At 45.1% G+C, this 21,614-nt stretch overlaps 1 protein-coding gene across 2 annotated transcripts in view; it reads left to right on the top strand.

Annotated features, from left to right (window-relative positions):
• The window catches only part of ACAN (aggrecan), a 173,801-nt gene that overhangs the window by 108,303 nt on the left and 43,884 nt on the right, over positions 1-21,614 (top strand). For both annotated transcript variants that reach the window (XM_069222715.1, XM_069222714.1), the window contains exons 9-10: positions 1,995-2,122; positions 3,091-3,384. In XM_069222715.1, coding sequence (XP_069078816.1) covers positions 1,995-2,122; positions 3,091-3,384 — 422 coding nt within the window. The remainder of the gene's footprint in view (positions 1-1,994; positions 2,123-3,090; positions 3,385-21,614) is intronic.

Raw genomic sequence — 21,614 nt, 5'->3', positions numbered from 1 at the left:
ATTAGGCCCCAGAGACCCTATCCCTTGGGGCCAAAATGTATATTAAAGGAGAGAGGGGCTACATGGCCTGCTCCCTGAGCCTAAAAAGACTCTGGGGGTCCCATCCCCCAGGGTTGAGCCATAAAATGAAAAGGGTGTGTGGCCTCCCTTCCCTGAGCATAATTAGGCCTCTGGGACCCCGTCTCGCAGGGTCGAAATGCAAATTAAAGGAGGGGGATGACGCGGACCACCACCTCAAAAAAGCCCAGGTAATCCATCCTCTAGGGCCATAACACATCTAAAAGGGACAGAGGGGGGCTCCATGGCCCCTCTCCCTAAGCCTTTAATGGCCCTAGGGACCCACTGCTCTGGGGCCAGATCACTTACAGGAGGAGGAGGAAGGGGAGCGCAACCCTGAGGAACAGAAGTTTCCCTGACTGCCCGTCAACAAATGCAAAGTCTGCATCCAGTGGGCAGGAGCTTTAAAAATGCTCCCACAGTCTGGGAGCAGGCTTGCGATCTGTTTCTCTGCCTACAGGGTTGCAAGATATTGCTCCCATACAGAGGGAGCAGCAGAAATAGTTGATCCTTGTGCGCAGCAGTAATGCAAGATCCAGCATCATGTGGGGAGTCGGCTAGGGCCGCAGGGGCACTGAAACTCCCCTCATACTCCGCAAAGAGTGCTACCAAGGGAGCCCTGGCTGCGCACCAGGGCACTCCTTCCCCTTTAAAAAAAGTATAAGGATGATGTCCCCAGGGCCTAATGAGACTTAGAAAGGGGTGCCACATTGCTCCCTCCCCTTTTTAATACAAAAAGCCTTAGGGAATAGGGCCCCCTCAGCCTAATGAGGCTCATGGGGGGGCCATGCCTCCATCTTTTAATTGGATTTGGCGCAGGGGTTAGGGTTCCCAGTGTCCTTGAAGGCTGGTGTAAGGGGCCATGAGGCCCCCTCTTCTTTTTAGTTGAATCTGGTCCTGGAGAATGGGATCCCTGGGCCCTAATGAGGCTCAGGGAGGGTGGCCACATGGCTTCCCTCTCTTTTTTAATGAAATATGGCCCTTGAGATTTGGCCCCGGGGCATATTAAAGCTTGGGAATGGGAGCTGCATGCCTCTTCCCCTTAATATATATGTTTTGGCCCTGAGGGATGTGGTCCCTGTGATCCAAAGGCCAATCCTATGCTGTGTACATCAAAGGCTGTGTGCGGGGTTAGCTTCCTTTGGGTGGGGTGGCCACAGAGCCTGGCCACAGGCCAAGCCCTGTTACCAACCCCCAGTGGGATGCCTGTTGGGGGGGGGGGATTTTACACAGGGCCTGCCCACATGCCAGGCCATGCAGCCAACCTCTCACTGTGTCCATGTGCAGCGATAAGTAGGCTGCTTGTGAGGGGGGTTGACCACAGGAATGGTGTTGGCTACTTGCAGGCATTGGCTTTACATATGATAATAATCTATTAACTTATGTTTAAAAAACCCAATAAATTAATTGACAAAACAAAGGTTAAAGTAACATTATAGTTAGGTGAAACGTCCAGTAACAACGTAACGTCTAAAAAATACAGAAATTCCCCAGTTATAGTTATCTTAGGTAACTATAACTCATGCCCTAAGGTAACTATGACTCGTGCCCTGCGCTGCTAAATTACCCCACATATTACATCACTCGTTACATTTTCTATGACATTATTGAAAATATCACTGAAAGAAAACTGTTTATGGTGGAATTTTGGGAGAGGGTTTATTTTGGTGATGTTCCTTGAACATATTTTTATTCTGGCAGCAGTATGTAGTTCTTTAAGGTGATACTCTTTCTTTTTGCTATTTTGTATGGAGTACAGGGTTTCTCTGTGGGTCATGATTAATGGACTTTATTGATGCTCTCACCCACTTTGAAGAATACTGTTGTATTAAATGGAAAAGTTACATGAAATATGAAAATATAAAAACGTATGTTAATCTAATATTATTAAAAAGAAGCCTCAGCCATATGTTCCTTTTCTCTTCCCTCTTTCACAGGTACCCTATTGTGACCCCAAGAAAAAACTGCTTCGGAGATAAGAATGATCTTCCCGGAGTGCGTAACTATGGAGTGGTTCATCCAGCAGAGACATTCGATGTATATTGTTATATAGATAGATTGGGAGGTATGCCATCTACAGTCCTCTTTAACGTTATGTGCACAGTCTGACAATTTAACAAACAACTGCATTGCGTAAATGTAGCAGAACATTTCCATTTCTTTGCCTCTCAGCTATCCAATACTCCTTGTTCTCCTTCTAGCTAACTGTCCGAAGCTTTCTGTACACTCTACCCAGTTGTCCATCGACCACGTTTTCTAACCGTATCCGTACCCCTTTGGACCATGCTGTTTTATAGTTGCTGTACACATGCTATTGATCTGTCAAGTGATGCAGAGGTTTCGTACCAATTCATCCTAGCTATGTAACTGTTGATGTAACCCATTCCATGTGTTTGTTCAAGGATTAACTAGCCTCATTCTACTCAGCATTTCAACTAATTTTATAGCTACTGTTGATATTTTTCTAAAGGTTTATGTATCCCACCTCCCACGATTTCCATTTGTCTACGTAGCTGCACGCCATTCTTCCAAGCTACCAAATAGTGTATTCACACGATCCTTATGAACTGTTTTTCATCTACATCTATGAAAGTCCGCTGCCACGCATTCATTTTCATTTAAATTACTTTCATTTATTCAAGTATAAACAATATGATGGATGACCATAAGAAAAAGAAAAATTCCAGTTCAGTACATAATTCCTCACAACTCATACCAAAATATACATACATACATACAAAATATTAGCAGAAATTATTGGATTAAAATATACGCCACAATTAAGATTCTACCTTGTTGACTACTGTTTCTTAAGCTCTGCCTACCTTGCTTCCAGGTGGTTTAGGTACCCACTTTACTTATCTCTCATAAGGGTTCACTGCCCTATTTTAACTACCTGTACAAAATATTTATTTAAATAAATTGTCAAAAGTTTTCTGTCTGATATTCCTATCTATGCAAAAATACCTATAATCAATAATGCTCAGTTGTTCCTCATGATTTCCCTGTGCCTCTTTTCTTTTTTGTCTTCAGGGAAGGTGTTCTTTGCAACCCAGCCAGGTCGGTTCACTTTTGAAGAAGCCCATGAGTACTGTCAGAACCAAAATTCCACTCTGGCTACTACTGGACAGTTGTATGCTGCTTGGAAGCTAGGCATGGATAAATGTCGTGCTGGGTGGCTGGCTGATGGCAGCATCCGTTACCCAATTGTGACTCCACGCCCGCCATGTGGGGGAGACAAACCTGGAGTCAGGACCGTCTATGTCTATGCCAATCAAACTGGATACCCGGATCCTCTGTCCCGCCATGATGCCTTCTGTTTTAGAGGTACTGTTGAGAGGTACTGGTCTTCTGTACAACACGATTTTCCAAAGGTTTTCTCCCATTGTGTGTATATGGGAAAAACCTTATGGAAACATAAGGCCTGCAGATTAAGTAAAAGTAATTTTGGACGTAGAGGATCAGGCCTTGAAAATAAAAAAGAAAGAGGAATGATACATCTTAAGGAAAGACAAATATGTGTTGCCAAGAGAAAATATACATGATGTATTATTTTGATGGTTCATGATTTGATTTCTTAGGTAAAGTAAGATCTCTAAAAACTATCCTGGACTATGAATTATAAAATTAAAAGAACGTTTCTGCCATGTTATCATGCTGGTGTCACTTTCCAGTGGATCAATTGTCAATAGCATCTGTGTTCAAAGTCTGTTGATTACACAACACCTGAAGGAGCTTCACTGGCTCCACATTCACAAACTCCTCACTCACACTTTCAAAGCACTACATAACACTGGTCCAGCATACCTCAACAATCGCATCTGCTTTTGCAAACCCTCCAGACACCTCTGCTCCTCCAGACTCCTACTTGCACAAATCGCACACATACAGAAAAGCAAATCTGGCAGTCAAGCTTTCTCCTTCAGTGCTCCTAAAGCATGGAATGACCTGCCTCTACAGATAAAAGCCTCCTCCTCACTGCTTGAATTCCACACAAAGCTGAAGACCTGGCTTTTCGAATAGTCCCACTAGGTCCTAGGTCTGCTCAGGATCAGGATACCCTACTGGGTGATAGCATGCTCTACAACCCTGCACAACATAACATAACCTCTTCAAGTACATCCCGCCTTGCATTTAATCACAGACAACAATGTTCTCCCAAAAGAGGTCTCTTGCCGTTATTGGCAGATAACAGTTGTTTTTTTGTAACACAACTCAAAGGTACTCATTTCATTGACCACTGAAAGATGAAAGGCTGAATTAACCCACACATATTTAACTCATATGATCACAGGGCTCACCACAGATTCTTGCAGTAAATAAACTGATCCACTGAACCACAATGCTCTACTCAATAGTATGTCAATATACTGAGGTCAAGAATATCGACCTGAACATATATCAATTCCACAATTTGGACATGTTGGACTTTTGCTTATGCAGGGTCATCCCCAGTCTTTTTTGCCTCCTGCCTCCTATTTTTTTCTGACATGTTGCTGTTGGCTTTTCAACTCTCAGCACTTTACCACTGCTAACCAGTGCTAAAGTGCATATGCTCTCCTGTTTTAATTGTATGTAAGTGGTTCATCCATGATTGGCATATTTGAATTACTAGTAAGTCCCTAGTAATGTGCACTAGAGGTGCCAGGGCCTGTAAATCAAATGCTACTAGTGGGCCTGCAGCACTGGTTGTGCCACCCACATAAGTAGCCCTGTAATCATGTCTCAGACCTGCCCCTGCAGTGTCTGTATGTGTATTTTTACACTGTAAATTCGACTTGGCAAGTGTACCCACTTGCCAGGCCTAAACCTTCCCTTTTCTTACATGTAAGGCACCCCTAAGGTAGGCCCTAGGTAGCCCCAAGGGCAGGGTGCAGTGTATGGATGAGGTAGGACATATAGTAATGTGGTTTATATGTCCTGACAGTGAAATACTGCCAATTTCGTTTTCACTGTTGCAAGGTCTGTCTCTCTCTCATAGGATAATATGGGGGCTACCTTTAAATATGATTAAAGTGTAGATTCCCCTAGAGAGTAGATGGACATGTGGAGTTTGGGATCCCTGAACTCACAATTTAAAAATAGATCTTTTAGTAAAGTTGATTTTGAGATTGTGCGTTTGGAAATGCCACTTTTAGAAAGTGAGCATTTTCTTGCTTAAACCATTCTGTGACTCTGCCTTGTTTGTGGATTCCCTGTCTGGGTCAGTTTGACAGTTGGGTTGTTTTTCACCTCACACCAGACAGTGACACAAAGGGAGCTGGGGTGTGATCTGCATGTCCTGATTAGCCATCTCTGCTAGGAGGGAGGGGTGGAGTGGTCACTCTCATCTGAAAGGACTGTGCCTGCCTCTGACAATGCTGTCTCCAGCCCCCTGGTGTGTGTCTGAGGCCTTGCCTGGGCAAGGCAGGATTTCACAAGAAGGTGTGAGTCCCCTTTGAAGAAAGGTGACTTCAAAGACGACAATGGGTATAAGAAGGGCACCCAAACTTACAAACTTTAGAAACACTTCTGGAATCAAGAGGAACCTCTGCCTGGAGAAGAGCTGATAGCTGAGGAACAAGTGCTGCCCTGCCTGTGACTGTGCTTTGTGGAGCTTTCCTGCAGTGCTGCTTCTGCCAGAGTAAGAGGGCAAAGACTGGACTTTGTGTGCCTTCCATCTTGAAGAAGAAATCTCCAAGGGCTTGATGTAGAGCTTGCCTCCTGTTGTTGAAGTCTCAGGGATAGCAAAGACTTCTTCCTGCCAGCACCTGGAGTCTCTGGAGAGACCCCTACTCTGCTCTGTGGTGCCCTTCCAGTTCCTGGGACCCTGAAAGGAGAGGCTGGCAGCCTAAGGACAAAAATACACGCACCGAGCACCGTGCGGAGAAAAGATCGACGCGAATCCGATCGCGGCTGAGAAAACGACGCGACGCCGGTTCCGCAGCTGAGAAACGACGCCGCAGGAAACGCGACCGAAAACCCGACGCCCGGAGCAGGAGAAACGACGCGCAGCATCGCTGACGGAGGCTGAGAGATCGCACCCTGCGCCGCGGGATTTTCGGATCGTCGTGTGGCTGGCTTTTTCAACGCGCACCGCCGTGCCGAGTTGTTTTCGACGCACACAGCCGTGCAGGGTTACTTTCGACGCACACCGCCCGTGCGGGGTTATTTTTGACGCAAACCAGGTACATTTTCACGCTAGCAGCGCTAGTGTGGTGTTACAACTACCTAAAGACTCTTTTTATTTTAAACCTTTAAAAAATCATAACTTGACTTGTGTATGTTGGATTTTTGTCGTTTTGGTCTTGTTTTGTCTAGATAAATATTTCCTATTTTTCTAAACTGGTGTTGTGTCATTTTGTAGTGTTTTCATTAAGTTACTGTGTGTGTTGGTACAAATACTTTACGCCCAGCACTCTGAGGTTAAGCCTACTGCTCTGCCAAGCTACCAAGGGGGTAAGCAGGGGTTAGCTGAGGGTGATTCTCTTTTATCCTAACTAGAGTGAGGGTCCTTGCTTGAACAGGGGGGTAACCTGACTGTCAACCAAAGACCCCATTTCTAACATTGGTGACCAGCGGTCGGGATTGGACTTGTATTTGTACTTGACATACAGTAATTAAGTGTACACTACTGTTTTGATCTCAGACCACTACGTGACCACATACTACTTGTTTGGTGATCTTTTGATTTTTCTCTTAAGGACTCCTTTTTGTTCTACTTCCATGATTTTGCTGATCCCTTGACTGATTCTTTTTACTTCATTGGGAACTTATTTTCTGCCTTTGGAACTTTGCACTTGTGACCATCATGTCTCAATCTGGAGATGCAACAGCTGGAGCTGTGTTTGAAATGGAGAAACTGAAGGAGTACTCAGTTGCTCAATTGAAACAGTTCCTTAAAGATCTTGACTGTCCCACTAAGAGCTCCACCAGGGAGGGGGAGCTGCAAAAGGCACAGAGGGCCGAGGTGACAATCAAGAAGGCTGGAGGGCACACAGAGGAGGAGAATGTGGGTGGGGAAGTGCAGAGGATACACAGTGGTGTAGTGGAGGTACCTGTTACGCCTGGGGGGAGGGTCCCCAGGAGGGATGGCAGGGTGTCACCCAAGGGTCTGACTCCTGAAGAGTTACAGGACAGACAGGCAGAAAGGGTTCGCCGGTTGGAGGCAGAAAAGTTGAGGATGCAAAGGGAGTATGACAAGTGGGAAGAGTTGGAAGAAAGGAGGAGGAACTTAGAGATTAAAAAAATGATTTATGCTTACGAGCTTAAATTGAAAGAGCTGGAAGTCATGAGGGCTGAGTCCAGCTGGAATGGTGGCAGCAACAATTGTATATCCAGTGATGCTGCAGAAGTGCACATGCCCAGAGAGGTGGTGCCCTACTTGAAGGAGGGAGTTAACACACGCCAGGAGGTTCAGGGGTATGAGGTAGCTCCAGTGATGCACAGGGTCCCTGAGGTGGATTGGGGAACTGGCATGGGGAGTCATATTCCTACTGGTGGGAGGGACACTCTACTGACTCTAGGTGAGAGTGACAGGGAGAGGGGTTCCCCCCAGGTAGAAGTCCTGGTTATGGAGTGTGAAAACATCCCAGAAGAGTGTGGGTTGAGTGTCAGGGACAGTCAGGTACTGTCTCACCAGTCTCAGGAGGGTGATGTGGGGTGCTTTTTCAAAGCAGAGTCACTGGATGGTTGGGTGAAGGGTACTTTGGTTAATTCATGTGAGGGGCTGAGTGATGTAATTGCTGGAGAGCATATGTCTAGTCCTTATTTTCCAGAGCTATGCCAACACCAGGTGGAGTGTGAGTTCTCTGACCCCAGGGAGCTTACAATGGAGGCAGACTTCTGGGTGAGTACCAGAGAGTCTGAAGAGGCATTTGGGGGTGCTCCTGAGAGGAGTGGTCTAGGTAGTTCCCAACCAAGTGAGGTAGGGAAGGATTGTAGTGTCCCAGGTAGGTCCCAGTGTAGTGGGATGGGTGAGGGACCCCATGTCCAGTCTCAGAGGAGAGGGAATGGGGATGGGTTGAGGCCCAAGGTGCCCGAGATCCGGTCCCAGGTCCTGGAGGGTTCCCTGCGGGAACACCAGGAGGGGAGCCTAGCCTGTACCATAGGGCCATCTGTTGAGGGAGACCCCACAGTGTCAGGAGAACTTGGGGGGGCGGCGGTAGCCAGCGTCCCACCAGTTCTGGTGTCTGGCAGTACCACTCCTAGTGAGGGGTTGCAGAAGTCCAGACAGAGGGTTGAGAGGGGGTTGCGGACCCCAGTGGAGAACCTGGAGGGTCAGGGGTCAGCTCTGAGTGCAGAGCCCCCCAGGAATGACCTTGATGAGACCATTTCTGGGCTGGGGGGAATCCAGACTCTGTCAGATGGGCAGAGGTCAGGAGACCTGCGCCAGCCAGACTCTTGTATGGCCCTTGGGGAAAGTGTTTCCCTTGTGGGGGGTAGGTGTGCCCCCCAGGAAGTCCTGGTGCGCCAGGCAATGGTCCAACCGCAGGGTGGTGACTCTGGGTTGAATGATCAGGTTCAGGGGGTAAACTCTGACCTGATGGGGAGTACGTGTGCTCCCAAGGAAGTCCTGGTGTGCCAGGCAATGGTTCAACCGCAGGGTGGTGACTCTGGGTTGAATGATCAGGTTCAGGGGGTAAACTCTGACCTGATGGGGGGTAAGTGTGCTCCCAAGGAAGTCCTGGTGTGCCAGGCAGTGGTTCAACCGCAGGGTGGTGACCCTGGGTTGGATGACCAGGTTCAGAGGGTAAACTCTGACCTGGTAGGGGGTAGGTATGCCCCCCAGGAAGTCCTGGGTTGCCAGGCAGTGATCCAGTCTGTGGGTACAGACCCTGGATTGGGAGGCCAGGTTAAGGGTGTCCCCCCTGACCTGGAGGAAGGGGCTACTGCTAACAGTGCCCCTACCATGTTGTCTTCTGGGGGGGCCGCTCCTAGTTGGGTGGTTCAGGACCCCAGAAGAGAGGGCAGGGGGAGGGAAGCCTCACCACTAGCCCTGGTCCAACCTGAAGGTACAGACCCCAGGTTGGAGGATCAGTTGCAGGTTAACATCCCTGCACTGATGGAAGAATTGTGCAGGACTGCTTCTACAAGCACCCTGACAGTTTTGGACTCTGGGGGTGCCGCTTCTGCAGGGAGGGTACAGAGCCCCAGAGGGGAGGACCAGGGTCAGGTTGTCATCCCTGACCTGGTGGAAGAGAGAGTGGTCAAAGGGTGCCAGGCACCTGGGGCTACCACCCCCCACTCTCCACAGTCACAGTGGTTAGAGAGGCCTGAGGTCGGGCTCTCATCCCTGACAGTTGTCTGGGGCCACTGTGGCTTGCTGTCCTGGTGGACAGAGTTGCCCCTGGGGGGGGGGAGGACGAGAGTCACACCCCGGGGGTGGAGTGGGCAACACCACTGTGTTGGCCCTGGTGGTACTATCTGCCCATTGCAATACATCTGTGAGCAAAGTAAAGTTAGGTGTTGCACAGATGGTGTCTGTAGATGTGGAGAAGGGTTCCCCATGGGTTAGCTTAGTGGGCCCTGAGAGTATGGACAGAGGGATCCAACTGGAGTCAGGAAGGCGTAGAACTGGAACATGCCCCTGCTATTGTGGGCCTGGGTCCCTGTTCTATCGCCCCAATCAGGGAAGTACATCAAGGTATTGATTGTTCTCCCCTGGCTTTAGGCTGGTAGGGGGTCGTGTTGGACTTTTGCTTATGCAGGGTCATCCCCAGTCTTTTTTGCCTCCTGCCTCCTATTTTTTTCTGACATGTTGCTGTTGGCTTTTCAACTCTCAGCACTTTACCACTGCTAACCAGTGCTAAAGTGCATATGCTCTCCTGTTTTAATTGTATGTAAGTGGTTCATCCATGATTGGCATATTTGAATTACTAGTAAGTCCCTAGTAATGTGCACTAGAGGTGCCAGGGCCTGTAAATCAAATGCTACTAGTGGGCCTGCAGCACTGGTTGTGCCACCCACATAAGTAGCCCTGTAATCATGTCTCAGACCTGCCCCTGCAGTGTCTGTATGTGTATTTTTACACTGTAAATTCGACTTGGCAAGTGTACCCACTTGCCAGGCCTAAACCTTCCCTTTTCTTACATGTAAGGCACCCCTAAGGTAGGCCCTAGGTAGCCCCAAGGGCAGGGTGCAGTGTATGGATGAGGTAGGACATATAGTAATGTGGTTTATATGTCCTGACAGTGAAATACTGCCAATTTCGTTTTCACTGTTGCAAGGTCTGTCTCTCTCTCATAGGATAATATGGGGGCTACCTTTAAATATGATTAAAGTGTAGATTCCCCTAGAGAGTAGATGGACATGTGGAGTTTGGGATCCCTGAACTCACAATTTAAAAATAGATCTTTTAGTAAAGTTGATTTTGAGATTGTGCGTTTGGAAATGCCACTTTTAGAAAGTGAGCATTTTCTTGCTTAAACCATTCTGTGACTCTGCCTTGTTTGTGGATTCCCTGTCTGGGTCAGTTTGACAGTTGGGTTGTTTTTCACCTCACACCAGACAGTGACACAAAGGGAGCTGGGGTGTGATCTGCATGTCCTGATTAGCCATCTCTGCTAGGAGGGAGGGGTGGAGTGGTCACTCTCATCTGAAAGGACTGTGCCTGCCTCTGACAATGCTGTCTCCAGCCCCCTGGTGTGTGTCTGAGGCCTTGCCTGGGCAAGGCAGGATTTCACAAGAAGGTGTGAGTCCCCTTTGAAGAAAGGTGACTTCAAAGACGACAATGGGTATAAGAAGGGCACCCAAACTTACAAACTTTAGAAACACTTCTGGAATCAAGAGGAACCTCTGCCTGGAGAAGAGCTGATAGCTGAGGAACAAGTGCTGCCCTGCCTGTGACTGTGCTTTGTGGAGCTTTCCTGCAGTGCTGCTTCTGCCAGAGTAAGAGGGCAAAGACTGGACTTTGTGTGCCTTCCATCTTGAAGAAGAAATCTCCAAGGGCTTGATGTAGAGCTTGCCTCCTGTTGTTGAAGTCTCAGGGATAGCAAAGACTTCTTCCTGCCAGCACCTGGAGTCTCTGGAGAGACCCCTACTCTGCTCTGTGGTGCCCTTCCAGTTCCTGGGACCCTGAAAGGAGAGGCTGGCAGCCTAAGGACAAAAATACACGCACCGAGCACCGTGCGGAGAAAAGATCGACGCGAATCCGATCGCGGCTGAGAAAACGACGCGACGCCGGTTCCGCAGCTGAGAAACGACGCCGCAGGAAACGCGACCGAAAACCCGACGCCCGGAGCAGGAGAAACGACGCGCAGCATCGCTGACGGAGGCTGAGAGATCGCACCCTGCGCCGCGGGATTTTCGGATCGTCGTGTGGCTGGCTTTTTCAACGCGCACCGCCGTGCCGAGTTGTTTTCGACGCACACAGCCGTGCAGGGTTACTTTCGACGCACACCGCCCGTGCGGGGTTATTTTTGACGCAAACCAGGTACATTTTCACGCTAGCAGCGCTAGTGTGGTGTTACAACTATCTAAAGACTCTTTTTATTTTAAACCTTTAAAAAATCATAACTTGACTTGTGTATGTTGGATTTTTGTCGTTTTGGTCTTGTTTTGTCTAGATAAATATTTCCTATTTTTCTAAACTGGTGTTGTGTCATTTTGTAGTGTTTTCATTAAGTTACTGTGTGTGTTGGTACAAATACTTTACGCCCAGCACTCTGAGGTTAAGCCTACTGCTCTGCCAAGCTACCAAGGGGGTAAGCAGGGGTTAGCTGAGGGTGATTCTCTTTTATCCTAACTAGAGTGAGGGTCCTTGCTTGAACAGGGGGGTAACCTGACTGTCAACCAAAGACCCCATTTCTAACAGGACAAAAAACAGATAGTAAGGTTTCCCATATGTAGAGAAGTATAGGTTTACTACTCTTAACTAAGCGCTATGCACCCTTTACAACATGGTCATTACCACACATGTAAGTATCACACAAGTCTTAACAATGCAGTAAGGACCAAGAGGGCTAGTTGTTGGTACTTTACCACGCAGATGTTGTCTTTAAATTATTTTAAGTTAGGTTTATGTGTGTGTGTGTATGTTTATAATGTTTTTTTATATATATATATATTTATATATTTATATATATGTATATGTCTCCTAAAAAAGGGACGTAAGGGGGTTTTAGGGTTTAGAGATAGTTAGTTTTAAGAGGTAACAAGAAGCTTTTACAGTTCCGGGTTGGGTAGTGTATTTGGGTAGTAAGGAGTTTATAGGATTAAGAAGGTAGTGATGCAGTGTATAGGTGTTATAAAGAGTTTACAGAATTCAAGGGTGGGTGGTGTACAAGGGAAATAAGGAGTTGTTAGGGCAATGGTGGGTAGTGTATGGGAGGAGCAAGGTTTATTTAGGGTTAAAGTGTGGGGAGTATACAGGGGTAATAACTGCTACCAAAGTCATCATTTGAGCAACAGTATAGGTATTACGACAGTCATTTACACTATTTAACCCCCTGCAGTATTTACAACTGTCATCTTGTATTTTGATAAAATATTTATCTCAGATTTGCAGTATTTTACACATAATGTTAGGTGTGGGCCATTGTAATTTCAATACTCTAAACCCATACTCAGCAGGTAAAAAACTCAGAGATAAAGAACTGCTGCTGAGAATGGTATGACCTGTTGGTCACATGCTTGGAAACTGCCATGGCTATCTCAGTCTTTTAATCTCCAAAAGTTAATATACATAAATACATTCAGGTATTAAAAACCTTATTTTACATCCTATGTTATCATTATTATTAGTGGTGATGGTAGTGTCGCGTAGGCTCTCATTATCCTAATGAGATTTCTGGATTTTGAGCGGCAAGATCGTTCACAGTGTGGGGGACTGAGTCTGACCCACGGTGGATGACGCTTGTCACTCCAAATCCGGGTTTTGCTCCGGCTAGCTAGCAGTGCCTCATCTCTCCCAAATGGTAGAGACAATTGGGCAGCCGAGCGCATGACATATTAATAATTCTCAGGGAAGTCGTGGTCACTCAGGTCACAACTGGCTCTCTCATACACAGTGCGGTCTCTCATACAAATGACAATAGAAGCAGTATAAGTTTAAAGATTGGTTTAATAAAATGACTGCATTTTAGATAGCAAAGCGTGAGCTGCAATAACCAGAACTACACAATACAGTAATATTAATATAGTAACGATGAGAGGGAAGCACAAGAATAAAGCTATCATAGTGCCGCTAGGTTATTCTCTCTCTAAGTTATATTTTCGAGCACAGCATCTTGAGCTCTAAGCCTGCCTTTCAGGTTCCCCCAGGAGGACATCGTCCCTCATACCTGAGCAAAGGCCTGTAATCTGCATCAGCATCTGCAACGGGGCATTCAGCATACATTTGTGGGTCCCTGGCTGGAATCTCCCTCTTGATGTGTACTAGGACTAGAAAGTGTTTTTTCAACTAACCAGCAGATGTTCTAAGAAAATGTCCCTACGTAAGGATGTGTATTTTCAACGAATGCTGGAGACTAAACTTCTACCACGTTTACCGGCAATGTACAAGACTGTAGCCTTGACTGAAGCACAGGGCGATCAAGAATGCATTATTTGAGAACACAGTGCTGAACTAAGCTAAACAGTGTGATAGAAGAAATTAAAACAAGACTGTAAAAACTAGTTATTGTAAAATAACAGTACAAAGCTGAATAAAATATATCTAGGGCAAAGTGCACAGCGGCCTAGTATGTAAAAGTAACGTGCATGAAGCTACATTAAAAATGGTTACACTACACCCTCCACTTGTCGGTAGAAAGTGGTGTAAGCCAAAGCTAAAATGCCCTAAGCTAAAATATATTTAAAACCCTACTTAATTCTGACAAGTCAAGAGGACACACAAGCATACTACTCGTTAATTTAAAAAATGAGCATGCGGCCAAGAGCCGAATTCAAAGGAAAATGTCAATTTAGGACAGTTCCAAATCAAGCATCAGTCATGGAAAGCAGGAGGTCCTCCACTTCGGCAGATGACAAAACCGGGAAATCCGCACCAAAAACCACTAAGGAGCAGGTGTGTTCCATAGCCCCAGAGTCAACCAAGGCGGCATCCCGTGTAGTGCATATTAACGAGTTAATGGTAACTTCCTCCAGGAAGGGTAGCTTGTAATCAGCTTCTCTGAGCAAATGCAGCCGCAGCGCGCATATCTGGTAATGAATCCTCAACGAGAACATCAACAGATCAGCATCAATCACTGAGGGGCGTTGCTGTGAAAGACAAACTGAAAAAATGTGCTAATCCAGCCGTGCTGAGCGCATTAAATATACGTCCCACGAGTTCACCAAAGTGTCTCGTAAAGTTCATATGTAACAGGGACTGCATTTCTGCCAACGACCTTGCCACTTGAAGTGCGTAGGTCTCGCGTGCAGATGTAAGGGCCACATGCTTCTGAAACAAGAAAGCCTTCAGTCTACTTAACTTGTCAAAATTCACCTTGGAAGTAGCAATGTCAGCTACCTCCCTAAATTTAGTGGGGGGAAACAACACGTTCCCGCAGCATGTAACGACCTTAGAGACCAAAACAACGTAAACTATTCCAGCCCGCATGCCACAACAGTCTTCACTATTGAGGAGGACGTAGCTGCCGTTTGAAAGCACCTGGAACGTGTGTTTAATCAAGGGGACTGGAACTCCCTTCAGATAGCAAGCCAAGTTCGCACTGAGGCATTACACGCCCCATGCAAGGACAGCTGCTTACAAATCATCAAATGGCTGACAGAAGTCTTGCATTAACTACTGCTAAAAAAGACCTCTTTCATGCCATTGAGGCATTTGTACGAGAAGGGAAGCTCCCACACCTCATGGATGTAACTATCTTCCAACTTTTCATATCTGCCTACCGGAACATGTTTCAAACAAGAAGTGAATTGTAATGTAGAAATAGACAGATTAATAACCCCATGTATCAACCACTCTGCTGAAGGAATCTCGGCCACAGTAAAAGGCTGTCTTTCTATCTTTTCAGTGTTAAGAATGACATAAGTCGCCTCCTTTTTAGCCATTAGTTGTTGATGTTGCATCAAATTAAAGGAAAATATTTCCCTGGCACTGATGTGCTGCCACAGAACGCAACCCGCCTTCAGTGCCCGAAGTGTCCAACCCAACTGCATAATGGACCTGGTCTGACTCTGTCCATGATATAAAGAAGATAAATCAGATTGTGTAATGTCTATAGCCGAAGAAACAATGTTGTTAATTGTGAGTATCCGTACGGACAAGGTGCGAATCCCATTATCCACAACAGTTAATGCCTTTTCCAAATTTTCCTGATCTATCTGCCGTAACCGTGCTGCAGCCTCTTGTTGGGAAAGTTTCCATATTTCATTGTATACCCCATACAAGAAACGCTTCGTGCGTGGTATCTTTGGGCCTGACAAGAAATCTTGTAAGTCAGTGTTGTTAGACAGGAGACTGAGGTCTGTCTTAACTGCGTCTAGTGAGGATGATTTTAGCCACTGTTGGCACAATTTTCATACACTATATGTTGTAATTATGTCAGCATGTTCTGGGGATATATAGCAAGGGTCTGACCTACTCGTTCGGAAACCCCCCGAGGAGGTGACAAAACGTTGATGACACCCGTTGGTATCTACTGGCCACAATAACCACACACCTGGACTTGTCAGTGAAGCATTAAACGTACCATTCTGGACCCACTCATTGAGCTCATATATAGTTGCATTTGTGTACTTTTGCCAGTTAACAAATTTTGCAGGGGCAGGTATACTGGGCATATTTAATTCCCTAATTGTGGCTAAGCCTAAACAACTTGTTTGTTGTACTGTTTCATTTAAAAAGATCATTTGAACAGGGATGAGACATGCTCTAAGCAATGTTTCTCTACCCTTAGCCTGCCAATTCTTTTTCCCCAAACACTATTGAAATCTAAATATTTTAACCAATATTCATAACCTTCAATTGATAACCGGGAAACAAAAGAGTCTGAATATATACATTTCGTGTTGGTCAATAACATATGTATATTCTTAGTAGGAGTTACCTTAAAATAATATGTCTCAGCATTTTTTTGATGATGCCCATAAAAATACGCAAACTTTTCTGAATACGTTTTTTAATTCCCTTGCGGGGGATTTGGGCAATGTTCCCATTGTGTATAATTAAATATCGTTTTTGAACTGCTCGCTTTATGTATGAAGTGGTACCCATAATAATTATAGCAAAACATGTCACCATAATTTTCTTTAGAATGGTAAACATCCTCATTTTCATAGACAGTATAATATTGCAATTCTGTCATCATAGAATCAACTGTTTTCACATCCCAATCATCAGATACAATGCATGGTATGACTATATCATTCATTGATCATTTTAACACATGCAGTACTTGAATAATTTCAGTGGGGCCATATATATCAAACATTACTTTGTCCCACACAATCCCATCAGGAATTGGTACTGCAGAAATGTTCACAAAAGACAAGTCTCTTCGAATCTTATGTAATGAAAAATGTGGTTTCAAAACCTCCTCCACCTGTTCAACCGCTGATCTCTCGGGAAGAACATGACCATGTATTAACAAGAAAAAGGTAATGACAAAACCAATCCAAAGCAGAAAGGCTAGGACAGTCAAGGAAAGCCATACATAGTTCCATAGAAAAACGAAATATGTTTCTTTAAGCCAATGTATTAGCTTACGTGCACCTGACAGGTCTGCTGTCGAAGAGGCAAACGAGTCCGATAGGCCGTCGTTGTAGTCGGCAAAATAACCAGAGGTTGTTCTTGCAAATGGCGTAGCCGTGGCCAACGGTGGAGTTGGTGTTTCCTGAGGTGGTACACTGTAGACAGCACCATCCGTCTGGCTTGCAGTCATAGTGACTTAATCAAATGTTTCTAAATTGCTTTTTGTTAGTGGAACTAATGCAAGATCATCATCCACCCTCCCCAAGCTCGGAGAGGTATAAGTGTTGGTATAAACAACTTGAAGGGGAACTTCTTCTCCAGTAGTGAGAGGGATTCGGGAACTACTGGACGTTCCTCTTGGTCGGCTGTGTAGAATCGGCCACATGTTGTAGTTTGACATTGTCAATGGAAACAAAGCGATTTTCTTTGGCCCCTGGCAATGGTGGTAGAATAACAGTTCTGGTACCGTGTATCCCCAACACACGGACTGGTGCTCGATAAGAAGGGCCAAATTCTTTTTTCACTGTGACCTTTTCATGCACAAGATCCTCAACCCTGGGAATCCAGCTGGTAGGTGTTACTGGCACATCCTTAATTCCTGTGGAGGCAGCACTTTTCGAAGAGTTATCTTCCCGAAACTGCTGTAATTCCTGTAAAACAGTGACACAATCATTTATGTCAAAAGGTGTTTCCGCTGCCTCCACGCCAGGACCATCAAGATCCGGAACAAACATTAATGTTCCGAACAGGCACTCATATGAAGTACAACCCCCCAGGGACCTTCTAGGCAGGTTATTTAGTGCTCTCTGAACTCCATACAGGTGGGTTAGCCAACTACAACCCGTAGCTAAGACTCTGGCCGTTAAGGATTGCTTTAAATCACGGTTTAATCGCTCCACAACACTATTTCCCTTGGGATGAAATAGAGACGAGTACTGGAGTTGGACCCCCAACATAGCCATGGTGTCCCTGAATGCCCTTGAGGCAAAAGCAGGGCCCTGGTCCGAATGGAATGCCACAACTGCATATGTACCGACAAAGACTCGCAAATCTTTAATAAAAGTCAGAGCGTCAACTGAGCGTTGTGGCCACACCCACACAAATCTGGAGCAGGAATCAACAACGAACAATATATATTTGTATGCACTATCAGGTGTTAATGGACCGCAATGGTCCAAGTACACTCATTGTGATGGTCTATTTGAAATTAAGAGGGGTGTCTGCTGCGGGCGCTTGCCTGTGGAAACTTTAATTTGTTGACAGATGTCACAACAAAGGACATACTGCTTAGTCTCTTTATAGAGACCGGGCCACCAATAACGGGCCTGCAAGTGTGAAATTGTAGCTGCCACACCAGCATGTGCAGATGCCACCTCCTCATGCGCTGCTTTAATCAATTGAGGTCTTACATCTTTATTGGGGATGTCGCGTACGCCTACGCCTGGAATTTTAACCTCAGCATTCAGCATACTTCCCATCAAGTATTGATATTTATTAGGAAATCCTTTAGGATATGGCGTGCCATCAACCGTAGCTTTTATGGCATCCATAATATCTGTGTCTGGTTTAGAACTTGAACGAGTCACTGCAGCTACAGTGACGACTGCCACTGCTGACTTTGCGGCTTCATCAGCCAAAGTATTTCCAGCAATGTGTATTCCAACGTGCTGGTGTCCAAGTGTATGCACAACATGGACTTTAGGTAGTGTCTCTTTTAGGTCTGCTACCTTCCCCCACAGGAGTCTGTGTTTTATGGTGTTGCCTTTTGAATCTCTGAACCCATTCAAACGCCAGTAATGCAGGTATTCATTAAAAGACTGGACGCAATAATATGAATCACAAACAATCAGTGTGAACTGTGTCGGATCCGTATGTTCTAGTGCCATCAGTAGAGCTTTTAGCTCAGCCAATTGTGCTGTACAATCCCCTAAGGTCTGTGCATAGGTATGTTGGGGACAGAATTTCTCCCCCTCCATATAGCCGCTGACGACTGCGCATGCAGCAGAATATTGATGTTTAGTTCCAATCGCTGGTTGCGCAGAGCCATCGGTGTACATGACTACATGATATTGATCAATTGGCAAGGTGTCAGCGGGAACTGGGTATTCTACTTCATATTGTAGAAATTCTTGAGTTTGTAACTTTGGGTCGAAAATGTAGTCTACATCAGTATCTGTTAAAGACGTAGCCCATTGTATCCATCGTGGATGAAGTGCTTTTGCGTTCGGGACGCTAGCTTTTGTAACAGCCTCTAGGGCTGGAATAGGAGATAGAGGTCTTTCTTTAATAACAGCCATCTGCGCAGCAGTGAGAATTTTCTCCGTGGGTGCAAAACATTGTTCAGCAGCTGAATACAAATGTGATTTGTATGCTATCGGGACTGTCTCACCTTCATTAAATGTGACATATGTAAAACCGATGGCCCCAGCTATTACGCTAATGAACAAATGTGTCTTATTGTCCTGTGTGTGTAAATGTTTTGCTGCTAGCATATCTGTCTGCAATTCTCGAAGAGTGCGTGTATGTTCAATTGTCCAGAATTTACTTGAAAAATTGGGACTTATAAATTCATATAAAGGTTTTATGCGTGTTGCATAATCAGGAATGTATGTTCTGCCAAAATTTAGAAGGCCCAACAATGACTGAAGTTTTTTAATCATATTTGGTGGTTGCAATTGTGCACATTTTTCTAAAAATTGTGGCGCTAGGCTCTTCCCTTCAATCAACAGCTCATATCCCAGGAACAGGGCGCTGAGGAAGGCAATTTTTGACTTTTTGAAGTTAAATTTGTAGCCGAGTTCGGCAAACCCTACAACAATGCGGTCTACCCGTCTTAAATGTTGTAGTAACTCGTCATCTGTGAGATATATATCGTCCACATATGACAATGCTTCAGGGTCTATCTCATGTAAAATAGCAGTCACACGAGCGTCAAACAGCCCTGGGCTGTTCTTATACCACTGGGGCAAACAACAGAATTTTTTCTGGAAGCCTAATGCGCTAAAGCTGGTTAAATTACTGCTTTCAGGCGCTATGTTCTGGCAGAAGAACCCATTCGAGATATCTAAGGTTGTTTTGTATTTTTTCCGCACGATGTTGCTCATTAGTGCAGTGCTATGTGAGTTTTGTATAGCATATGTACGTGTATGTCCATTTTAATGTCTGTAGTCTAAGACTATTCTTTATGAATGGCCCGGCTCAGCTACAGGGAATTAGGGGTTATTCATCGGTGAGACACAGGGTTCAATCACACCCTGGTATTCTAATTGCATAAGTATCTCTCTCACCGGTGCCCTTGCTTCAAGTTTTATTGGATACTGTGGCTGAGGTTCACTTTTAATGGAATGACATGGTATGGAGAGTCCCTATCCTACCCTACATGATTTCTACATAACGCAGGTGCTTGTGCTAGAGCCCATTCTATAGATTAGGACTCAGCACGTTCCTCTGGAACAAGGGGCGGGAAGAAAGGTTTAATAACCTCTTCTCCATATGGGCAGGTGCAGACAAAATCAGGCGGCCAATCTTGTTCGGCCAACAAAATGTCATATATTTTAACTACATGGTCCAAAAATATTGCGTATATAGTGCGATCAATGTCTCCTTCCAGTTGTATAGTTACTTTATACACCTTATCGGGTTCGGAGACACGCATGTCCGCTGTTTCTACTTGTATAAAGTCATCAGTTGCTTTCAGCTCCAGATGCTCTTGAAGATTCTGGCGAACTATTGTGGCCTCTGCTGCGCTGTCTAGCAGTGCTAGAGCCCAGTTCTTGTTCTTCATGAGAACCCTCTTCCTGAGTGGCATGTCTGACTGAGACAGCCGCCACTTTTTTCTTTTTAAATAGTTTTTTTTTGTACAGGTTTCTCTTCCTTCTTAACAGAAACCTCAGAAGAGCGTTGTGATTCCTGTCTCGGTTTCACGTACTCTGTTCTCCGCTCTGATCACCCACCTCTCTCATTTCTCTTTTCCGATGAGTCCTGAAAGGAACTAGATTGGCGTGTATCAGTATATTGATATTTAACAGGCATTTTTACATTATCTCTATTCCTGAGATTATATCTATTCTGTGGGGTCTCTACTCGTGGAGATTCTCCCCTTTCTTTTTTAGGTGTTTGTTGTTTTTTCTACGGTTAAAATCTGAGCCTAACTATAACTTCCCTGTAACCAGTGTTATAAGTAGTTATAAATCTTTTATTTTTCAGTTTCCCTGTTTTTTTTCTTATTTTGTTGTGTATTAAACAGTACACTATCTCTTGAACGGGAACTTACCTTCCTCCTTGCGTCAGCTAATGTTGTACTGGAGTACCCTTGCGCTCTTAATCTTGCCATCATTTCTTTTTGGACTACTTCAAAATTGCTCTCCGTACTGCAGATTCTTTTGGCTCACAAAAGTTCCCCTAAAGGGATACTCTCTTTCAGTGGTTTGGGATGGAAACTATCCGCATGTGGTATGCTATTCCCTGCTGTAGGCTTTCTATTTACTGTTGTCTCCAGTTTACCATTCTCTATTTTGATTTTAACGTCCAAGAACTTAATCTCCTATTTATTGATGTTGCCCTTAAATTTCAAATTTAGGTCATTTTCATTAATATTGTCTATGAACTCTTTGGCACTCTCCACATTTCCTCTCCAGATAACAAAGATGTTGTCTATATATCACAGCCACATTGCAATATGATCATCCCAAACATCCAACAATGGGCTGTTGAGAACCTGCTCCTCCCACCAGCCCATTTGCAGATTAGCATAACTGGGAACGAAGCAGGTTTCCATGGTAGTCCTACACTGTTGTTCAAAAACTTCATTGTTGAAAAAAAAGATATTATGCTTTACGCACCATTTTATCATGTTAATCAACATTTTACTGTGTTTACAAAATCTTGCTCTTAAAAAATGTTCTACAGATCTCATTCCATCTTCATGTGGGATGCTAGC

The sequence above is a fragment of the Pleurodeles waltl genome, chromosome 3_1 (assembly GCF_031143425.1).
Source record: "Pleurodeles waltl isolate 20211129_DDA chromosome 3_1, aPleWal1.hap1.20221129, whole genome shotgun sequence".
Taxonomy (NCBI): Eukaryota; Metazoa; Chordata; class Amphibia; order Caudata; family Salamandridae; genus Pleurodeles; species Pleurodeles waltl.
This window is presented reverse-complemented; position numbering and strand designations above follow the sequence as displayed.